The 10,638-nt window shown below is 42.2% G+C and overlaps 1 protein-coding gene across 1 annotated transcript; it reads right to left on the reverse strand.

Moving 5' to 3' along the window:
• IFIT2 (interferon induced protein with tetratricopeptide repeats 2) lies at window positions 1,575-10,403 on the reverse strand. Its single transcript, XM_005698197.3, has 2 exons — window positions 10,032-10,403; window positions 1,575-5,236 (listed from the first exon to the last, which is right to left on the reverse strand). Exons 1-2 carry the CDS (start codon window positions 10,034-10,036, stop codon window positions 3,850-3,852), a joined length of 1,392 nt encoding a protein of 463 aa, XP_005698254.2. The 5' UTR covers window positions 10,037-10,403; the 3' UTR covers window positions 1,575-3,849.

A 10,638-nucleotide genomic window follows, 5' to 3' on the forward strand; every position in this document is an offset into this window, starting at 1 on the left:
GTGTTTCTGTTTGTTATTCCTGGATAGTGAGATTTCAAGAAACATGAATTATACACATAATTTTCTTGATTGTTTTCCGATCGTTTCTGTCAGCTTTAAGTCCTCAAATAAATATTAAGTGTACCGTGACATATGTCTCTTCTCCACCCTTTCTTCCTTTTTTCTTTTGGGGCTTCTGTTCTAGCAAAGGTTTTGGTGGCATGACTTGCAAGGACGAGGTTACAGATACCCGGGGTGCCTTCTTTAGTACTATACAGGTGCCAGGGTTCCTCTCTCAAGGTTAGTGTGCCTGCCTGTCTTACCTTCCACTAAGAACACTCCCAGTTTTTCTCCCCAGACACCATCTCTGATAATAAGTTACTCAGGCCAAGTAAGCTAAAACCTTCTTTTGAAATGGTTATTTGTCCAGTCAGTCCAATGGAATGAGTTTACCTTTGCAGCTGATGTGAATTGCATTTTCCATCAGAAGCCTCTTGACAAACAAAGACTTCATGTTTCTTTCTATTCTTTACTTAACAGGAAAAATTCTCAAAAAAAAAAAAAAAAATTCTCCCACATGTGTTTAGATTGCCTCCAGGATGGGGCCTAAAACAGAACTGGAGATACTTCCTCATTTCTCCTAGTGGACATCAGAAAGGGAGAGAGAACATGGATGGAAGCACAAGATGTAACAAGATCTGCTTCTGTGGAGGGCAGGGGTAGGGTGTTTCTGTACACAAAGGTACCTGATGGTGGTGTCAGAATGTTAAGATAAAGCCCTGGACTCTAAAAGCTGTAGAAAAATCTGTTTGTTCTATTCAGTGAAAAGGTTGTTGAAAGGTTGCTGCTGCGAGCTATGTGTTACTCTGGGATTCGTGATCTCCAGAGGATTTCCATCTGGGGTCAGAGATGAGGCTTGACTACTTGGAGCTTTTTGTGTAGCAAAGTTTTATTAAAATATAATAGAGATAGGGAAAGCTTCTGAGATAGACATCAGAAGGGGAAAAAAAGAGTGCCCCTTTGCTAGTTTTTAGCAAGGTGTTTTATGTCTGTTAGAAAACTATTAATCAGATAAGAGAGACACCTCAAGGCTGAGGGAGTTTCACCAGGCCCCCTCCCACAATATGCATTTTGAGATAGGATGGCACAAGGTGTGTATCCCCGGCCATAAAAAAATTGACAGGAATACTGGTTTGTTAAGCTATTAACAGCCCAAGGTGTGAGAAGAGAAAAAAAGTTAGTCTTAGGTGGAACCATTTTGCAGAAAGGCGAATTCCAAAACAAATACATGGTTTCATTAACATAGTTTAAGAAAAACCTTTCCATAAGAAAAATGCATTGGTTAGCTCAAGGCAGAACCAAGTGTTGTCAACACAGAATTGAAAGAGCTACCACTTGGGGACCTCTGTCCTTCCTGCCTGTCATGCTCCCAATGTTAGACCAGTCTGTGTTAGTTGGAACCAGTGCATGCCCAGTGTAACATGCTTTTTCCAGCAGCTGAGCCTGGAAGATTTAAGGTACAACAAAACTGCAGAAAACCCAGAACACACCTTTATGTTTGATCACATCTAAGTTATTTATTAATTAGTGATTTTTCAGGCATCCACACTATGTATACTGATGATCTCAGGGGACACTACACTATTTTTAATACAAAAGATATTCACTATACTGTGCATAAAATCTCCAAGACTTATTTATCTACTTGTTGTAAGTTTATGCCTTTAAATTACATCTCTCCTATTCCCCCACATCCCAGCCCCTGATAACTACCATCTAAATTTAATTCCAACAGGCAATCGTTTTGCAACCCAGAGGGTGATTGATGGTCTCTTGCTGGGTCACCTGACTGTTTTGGTTCACACCAACCTTCACGTCTGTCCCTAGTCTCTCAGTATTTACCCAGAAAATCCCAACTGCCCCAGGCATACCATGACTTTCATGTTTCCCTAAAAATGAAGTTTTATATCACCTAATACACAATATTTCTAATGGGAGGAACCTCCATTATTGATGACATTTCCCAGAAATGTGTACTAGGTCCTTAATCACCAAACAATTCCCCTGTCCTGCTGCTTTCCTATCATTTTGAATCTGGGCTCATCAAAGCAACTGAGTTCATCAAAGCAAGTCTTTGTGTTGCAAAGAAATTTTCTCCGTATGATTATAATCTACAATGACAAAGCAGCATTCTTCTCTCCTTCCCTTTCGCCTACTCTTTCCCTCTCCCGACTGGTAAGACAGCTTTCCATACACATTTTTTCCCCTTTCTTTTTATTCAAACCTCCATGGGCAAATTTAAGAGTCAGAATTTTTTCTCGTTTTTATTTTTTTAATTATGAAAGATTATAACACATCTATAGGAGACTTGGAAAATACAGAACAAGATTACATATAGTTCCACTATATATTACAATTATTTTTCAAGCAGGTAAATTAAGATTTTTGAGTTGGAGTGTCAATATCAAATTCTCAAAAATTAAAAAGAATGAATATACAGAGAAGTAGAAGCATATAGTAGACCTGAAGAGCACTATAAACCAATTCAAGATATTGTAAAGAAAAGCATTATGTTGGTTTTTAGCATATTGTACAGAATCTACCTTTTTACCCTCACTTGCTGTGTTGTGGTTATAGGGAGGACAGAGAAGAGGCAAAACCTCCCTGCCTGCTTCCTGAAATACTTGTACTGTGGTCACTTGACCCCACTTCTTCTAGCTATATTCCTTGCAGATTTGACCTGTTCTCTGCTCTTTTTTCTTTTTTTTTTAAAAAAAGAAAAACAAAAACCTCTTTCCTCCCTTCAGTTAAAGGGATGCTTGAACTCACGTTGTATAGAGTTTGTATAAACAGTCCTAGATTAAGACTTGTCTGGGGAGGCGAGGCAGAAGGAAGGGAGAGAGGACCCCCAGGCCTCCCTAGGCTTCGATCCCCCAGCCTTTGGATGGACACAGCACATTAGTGTCTGTGCAGGGTTTTGGGAAGGAGAAATTTCTGCTTACCCTTCAGGGTTCTTCTGGCTGATCTAATAATTAAATCGATGCAAGACAAATTAACAGGAGAAAATCTAAGTTAATTTCATACATATGGAGGTCTCCTAGTCTACAGCCTAAGAAGTGACCAAAGCTGGCAGCTCTTATACCTTTTTGACAAAGAAGTAATAAATTCATGAGAAACTGGCATGGCAAAGAAACTTGGGCTTGGGTACTAATCAGTGGAGAGTCTAAGCAGAGCTGGTTTATGTAGCCTTCCCAGCCCTCAGTTCCCTACCGCCAGTGACAAGGATGCCTCTCTGCCTCCTGGCATAGTGAAGGTACCTTTCTCATGGGAGATTTATTTCCTGCTCTGAGAGGAGGGTCAGAGCATCCTCCTTGCACTGGCTGTTTTCTCAAGTAGTAACTTCAAAATAATCAATATTCCATTCCAAAATAATCAATATTCCATTTTGGCATCTTTGAGGGAAGCCTGCCCTGGACTGTATCACAGGACCAACCTGTACAGGATCTAAAATGACTCCAAAGATGGAAAAATATTGCTGAAAGGGACCACAGTGTTACAGGTATGAGACATCTGAGTACTTTATAGAAATATAGCCGTGACATCACCCCACAGAGGGAATGCCAACTGTTCCCAAGATGTCAGTTGGGAAATAGCCCCTTTACTGAGGCCCCGGACCTGCCCCCAGTCCAGTCCCCCTTCCAGAACTCAATTCAGATGTTAACACTGGCCCAGCAAAGTTCCTCCCTAACCTTGATCAAGTACTGTGTGGCCAGGGTCTAAGTCCATGCCTGTGCCAATTTTTAAATATTTTGGTGGAGGGGTTTCAGCTCCCTTCTAGCAGTAGCCCTGTGGGTTCCACATTCCAGTTCCTCATTCCTCAGCTAAAGATGCTGAAGGGATGTGGTTTCCAGAATCCAAACACCTCTCAGAGTATTCAGCGGCTGGCTGCATGTCTTCATTCAGTTCCTGAAGGAACGCCAAGAGATGCAAAGCCTTAGGATCCGCTCTGTTTTTCGAGAGCTTGATATTGGCAAGTCTTTGCAGTTTGTTTCTCATTTTTTCTCCCTCCTTTGATCCCTGGTTTATTTTCACACCCTCTATGAAATGGTGGATGGCCTTGTCTTCACACTTCCTCTGGAACAGCTGAAAGTTGCCATATCGCAGGTGGAGCACTTGTTTGGCTACAGGAGAAAGCTCTTTGCTGAATTCTTTTTGAAAGTAATACTCTGCTTCTTCATACTGACCGACTTGTGCATAGAGGCAGGCGAGATAGGAGCTGATACGGAAGAAATTTCCATTACTCTCATCAGCTCTCTTTAAATGATCTATAGCGTGTCTTATTAGTCTCTGTAATTCCTCCCTCTCCCCGCCCATTTTCTCCACGTCCAGGACTTTGGCCCTATAGCAGCACCCAATATGGCAATGCAGGTAGATGTTGTTGGGCATGCATTGTAGAGCCTTTCTCAGGAGTTCTATAGCTTGGTCCAAGTCACCTGTTCTTCGATACAGCTTTGCTGCCCCTCGAATCACATCCGTGGCCAATGGGGCTTTTTCCAAAGCTTCTTCAACTAATCTCTCTCCTTCATCTTTTTTATTCATCTTTTGAAGTTTCAGGGCCAGGAGGACTTTGACATACTGGTTGTCAGGATTCAGCCGAATGGCTTCCCTCAAAGGGTTAACGGGATCCTGAGATGGTGGCTTGTTATCCAGCCGGTAGCTCGCGATGGCCAGTCCAGAGGCGAACTCTGGGTTCTTGGGGTTCTTCTGCAGAGCCTTCTCAAAACACACCTTGGCCCTTTCATTTTGGTTTCCTCCACACTTTAACCGTGTCCACCCTTCCTCACAGTCCAGCTCAGGACTCTCAATTCTGTAGGGGCTGGAAAACTTCTGGCAGACTTGTTTTACTTTGTCTACATAAAGCTGAGCTTCTGCAAATCTTCCCAGGTGATAGTAAACCCAGGCGTAGTTTCCCCAGGTGACCAGGCTTCTGACCTCTGCCTGGTCAGCGTGCTCTCGCCGGATGAACTCTTCGGCTTGCCGCAAGCATCCGAGGGCTGCTTCATGCTGGCCTCTGCGGTGCTTTATGTAGGCCTGGATGTTGCACATCGTGGCTTTGAATTCGCTGTTCTGAAACTCAGTCTCGTTACACACTCTGTCTTCAAAATCATCCAAAGAATGTTCTCCCTCTACCAAGTTCCAGGTGAAATGGCTCTTGAGCTGCTGTAGACTACGCTCCAAGGAGTTCTTTGTGGTCTCACTGTGAAAAACAGAAATGAACATTCTAAGACATAGCACAGATTCGCCCACGAGAAAAGGGGAGCATGACAAGCAGGATTCTCCTTCTCCTTAACAGTGTTAACTCCAATAGAAAAAGAAGAGTATCCTTTCCTGGGACTTCACTGGTGGTCCAGTGGTAAGCCTCCACACTTCTCCTGCAGGGGCATCTGCAGCTTGATCCCCAGTCAGGGAACTAATCCCATGTTGTGTGTAGCGCAGCCAAAAAAAAAAAAAGAATATCCTTTCCTTTTTATTTTTCCCCAGTCTTGGTATATGTGTGAAATACACAGGGAAGCAGAAATGGGGTGATCACGGGCAGCAGAAAAATTAGGAAGGGACTTCCCCGATGGTCCAGTGGTTAAGAATCTGCCTTCCAATGCAGGGGACACAGGTTTGATCCCTGGTCAGGGAACTAAGATCCCATGTGCCCTGGGGCAACACAGAGCCCTCAAGTCACAATTAGAGAGAAGCCTGCATTCTGCATGAAGAGCCCTCCCAACACAGTCAACAGTAAAATAAATAAATATTTTAAAAAAAAAAAGGATTAGGGAGAGGGCAGTGGGCAGGAATCTGAGCCTGAGGCTAGTCTTTCCTGAATAAGGGAATTTTTGTTAGGAATGCTGGCTCTTGGCTTTCTGCGAGGGTCTCTACGTGTATGTGTGCGTCCTAAGTCATTTTGACTCTTTGTGACCCTATGGACGGTAGCTCACCAGACTTCTCTGTCCATGGGATTCTCCAGGCAAGAAACTGGAGTCGGTTGCCATGCCCTCCTCTAGGGGATCTTCCTGACCCAGGGACTGAACCTGCGTCTCTTTCATCTCTTGCATTGGCAGGCAGGTTCTTTACCACTAGTGACATCTGGGAAGCCCGAGGGTCTCTACAGGAGCAGCCAAATCCTTGGTAACTGATTTCAGGTTTGATTTTATGTAGCTTTAAAGAAGTAATAATCAAAATAGAAAACTTCAGAAAAAAAGAGAATATAGACTGTCAAAATAATAAAAGAACCAAACAAAACCAATTTGATAAAAGCTCCAAAAATTTGGCTAGACAAAGAAAATTAGTTATGGATTTACAACAAACTCACATAATTAGACAGGAAACATGAAGTAATAAAAATAAAAAAAGACAAAGTAAGGAGAACTAAAGAATTTAAAACATCAAAGAGAAAATAGAGTTGAAGTTCAGAAGCGTGATAAGGATGTCCTTATCAAAACAATAAAAAAGTATAAAATTATACAGTTGAAATTTCAAAATACAAAAGTAAATGCTAGGTAAGAAGGAAATACAGAAACGAAGAACCATTCAATGTGTTACTTCTTTGGCAATTCCTCTTCTTAAAATGTTTCACTGATTTGATCTATTAATAATTTTGTACTTGTTTTAATTTTCCTTTGCAATTTAACTTTGACCCTCCTATTGTTTGCTTTTGAAGGAGTTTAGAACAAGTCTTCCCAAAATGTGCCATCTTGGCAACTGGACTGTTTCGAGTGGAAAGCAATCAAGACCCAGTAGATTCAGTGCAGGAGACCTATGAGACACAGGTTCGATCCTGGGTCAGGAAGATCCCCTGAATGAGAGCGTGGCAACCCACTCCGATATTCTTGCTTGGAGAATCCCATCATGAACAGAGGAGCCTGGTGGGTTACAGGCCACAGGGTTGCAAAGAGACACACTACTGAAGCAACTATGCGTGGATACACACTTTCGTAAAAGAGAGCAAGCAGGGGGCTACAGGAGTGGCATGGGCAGCTAGCATCTTTCGTTATGGGAAATGCTCTTTCTCCTTGAGTGTGCCTTTGCAGCTCTTCTGGAAAGATTTTTTTTTAATTCCTTTGTGTTAGTCCACTAAATAAACAAACAAGTCAATAAACAAGCAAAAACCAACCAACAGAAACAGCAATCAAATAAAACCCCTATCTTGAATAAATTTGGAAAAGAGTAGGTTAAAAATCATTCATGACCTAAAATTGTTTTCAATGTTGTCTATGTATCAGGGTCCCTGAAATGTTTATTCTCACTTAAGATTTTTTTCCATGATATACATTAATCAGTTCTCTTATCAGAAGCTGATATTCTATACATTATGGATTCTGACATAGACAACCAATAGAAATCTGGGAAGGCTTGTTATGTGGCAAGGATCACTTTTGAAATGATCGTCTAAGTGGAAGATTATATTCCTTCATTTTTTTCCTACTCTGTATCTTTCACTTTTTATACCTCCCCTCAATTTGATTAGACCAGGGCCGGGTACCCAGATTCAAGTGGAAGCTGGAAATGGAGCTGAGAGGGAGTCAGTGAGTCTTCATGAGTCTTCGTATGTTAAGAGCGCTGTGCACGCTGGGGTTGGATGGTGGACATGTTTTGTACAACCTGCTGCAGAGACAATGACCCAGATACACATGGAGAAGGCTCAGTGACTGGGTCCCTCAAGCTCGCCAGTGTCCTATTCTAGCCCTCCTGGGGTCATTACCTTCCTGCGCATGGCTTCTGTGGGCCATTCTAGGAACTTTAAATCAGTTCCTGCTCATTTCTGTTACTTGTAACAAATGGAGCTATAATTGCCCAAGCAGAATAAACAAAAAATAGGAGGGAAAAGGGGTAGGAGTTACTGCTTAGGGAAAAACTCTTGTCTTTTCAAAGCCTTCTGTCCATGAGATTCTCCAGGCAAGAATACTGGAGTAGGTTGCCGTGCCCTCCTCCAGGGGATCTTCTCGAACCAGGGATCAGGAAGATCTTAGTGAAGATCAAGGCTGTCTGAGGCTCTTGATGTAACACAGGGAATGTGAGCCGGGAGAAAGCCTCGCTTGCTATCTGATCTTGTAATGACACCAGCCTCTCCTTGAAAAGTTTATGTCCCATCTGGTCTCTCTTCCTTCTTAGTGAGGTTATGGGAAGATTCTCTTACTTAGCACATGTGTTCTTTAGCTCCTTTCTCATTGTGTACACGGAGCGGGGAGAGTGAATACAGTTGAGATTATCTCTCACATACAATACATATAGTCAACTCTATATTTACAAGATAAATACATTTAATATATACATGTATATTAAATTCTTTTGAGTAGTCATTCAATAGGCATCCAATTTTATTGTGTGGTTTTGAGTTTTTATTTCTACTGGTAAATCAGAAGCTGGTCCCAGATCCTTGCATCCTAACTCAGACTTGTGAGATTTGTGCCCCTGATGCCCCTAGAAATTCCAGGTATTTACACTGCAAACAATTTCTCCCCTTGCTTCTTGTCTGGATGAGAGCCACAGTCCCACTGTCTGCCAGGCTCAGAGCCAGTGATGCCCCCACATTGTCTTAGAGCAGTAGCAGCACCACCAGGGTGGGGCTGGGGTTGGGAGAGCCTATTAGAAATGCACAGGCTTGGATCCCAAGCCAGACCTACCAAATCAGAGTCTTGGGGTTTGGGAAGGTTAGTATTTGAGCTCAAGTATCAGTCTTTAACAAGCTTTCTGTGACTCTTACACAGGCTCAAGTTTGAGGACCATTTTCTTAGACCACAGGAGCAATGCCCAATGACAATCCCTATAGCTAAAGAATCAAAGGAAATGAGAAGATGAACTGACGGGTCAGTACTATTATGGGAAAGATTCTAAGAGAAGGACATACTAAAATTCTAAGAAACAGGAAGAAAGTTTCTAAAGATTCTGAATTACTATAGAAACAGACATCTGGAAGTATCTCAAATTATTATTTTCTTCCTATCAGGCAGAGGTGCAAACTAGCAGAAAAAATATATTTCCTCTAGGAAGTAAGTACCAGGGCTGGTATCCCTAGATTCTGGAGCTCCTAGGACTGAGGCTTAGCTATCCAGTCTGACTTCTTGACCCTTAAACTGGAGAAAATAGAATAGAAAGCTTTCTTCCTACTCACTGTGTGAACTCTTTCTCCCGAGGGAAATCTGATGTTTCTGAAATATGAGATTTTGTGGGGACTGTTTTCTCCAAGCAGTTCATCTCCAATTCTTATGTCAGGTAGGAGGATGCTAGCCATTCAGTAGAATTTTGGGGTGAAAATATTTGTTATTTTGCCAGGCTGAATGCAAATCTGAGATACATGAACACATTAAAAATGTTCCACCTTAGCATGAAGTGAGGTTGCTACCCTGAATACATTTTTAACAATATCTGCTAAAAAGAGACATGTCTCATTGTGGTTATATATATGTTTTCTTTTCCCTTATATTTCTTCTGATTTTTGCTTCATGTATCTTTTTTTCTTTGTTGTTAGGTATCTAATGGTTTATGATTATCTATCTTCTTTGTGAATTGTACCTTTTGTCATTAAAAATATTCATTTTTTATGAAACAAAGTTTCATTTAAAATAAATGAAAAATATTTAGATCATTAAAAAAACAATTTTATTAAAAGCCCCTCACTTATTCCTTTGGATAAGAAACACAGGGCAATTTACAGGAGCAATTTGTCTAGATTCCTCTTTAAGTGAAGCACCCGCCTGCTTTAATCTCTTCCTTCTGCCCCTCCCTTCCCGCCTCATTGTTCTCCAGCCTCAATTCTCAGCTTCCCGGTGAGAGGTCCCTGTAGGAAACTTGACAGGGTGAGGCAGAAATAACTTAGGAGTAAACAAGCCAGCATCCGAAATAAAGAGCTACAGAAGATAGATGAGTCGTGAGGCTATAATCAAATACTAAAGCAAAACAACCTAGAAATTTGCCTTTTAGGAGCATGGCTGTTGACAATTCAGTTTCCACAACAAGAAGGATTAGGCATTTTCAACACAGTCGGAGAAGAGAGAGTCCCCTACCTCATGATTGCCGCGCGCTTCTCGGCTGTGCTGAAAGACTGCAGTTCGGGCTACTGCGCTCTTCAGAAATCTTCCTCCTCTGCTTCAGTGGAATGTTAAGAGACCTATATATGAATGCATCACCAGATCCCTTTGCCTAAATAGACTTTAGGAAAGAGAAAATGAAACTGGAAACTGAAATTGACAAGACTCTAAGAGGAAATGAGTCTCGGGTGCTAAGTGAGAGCCAAACTGATAGGGTGCCTTCCTCCCCCTCCCCCTACAGTTAGTCTGAAGCTCTTTGTGAGTTGTTTTGATGTCTTAACATCAGCTGCCGTCAACGGAGCCCAGCTCCGGGAAGGATACATTTACCAAGCGCTCATTACTGGAATGTTAACCCATCTTCACTCGGTCCACTATTAACAGCAAGATGATCTGCTGGCCCCTGGGCATGCTGAGTGTGTGCTGAGTCATTTCAGCCGACTCTTTGCAACCCCGTGGACTGTAGCCCACCAGGCTCCTCGGTCTATGGGGATTCTTTAGGCAAGAATACTGGAGTGGGTTGCCATGCCCTCCTCCAGGGGATCTTCCTGACCCAGGGACCAAACCCACGTCTCTTATGTCTCCT

The sequence above is a fragment of the Capra hircus genome, chromosome 26, assembly GCF_001704415.2.
Source record: "Capra hircus breed San Clemente chromosome 26, ASM170441v1, whole genome shotgun sequence".
Taxonomy (NCBI): domain Eukaryota; kingdom Metazoa; phylum Chordata; class Mammalia; order Artiodactyla; family Bovidae; genus Capra; species Capra hircus.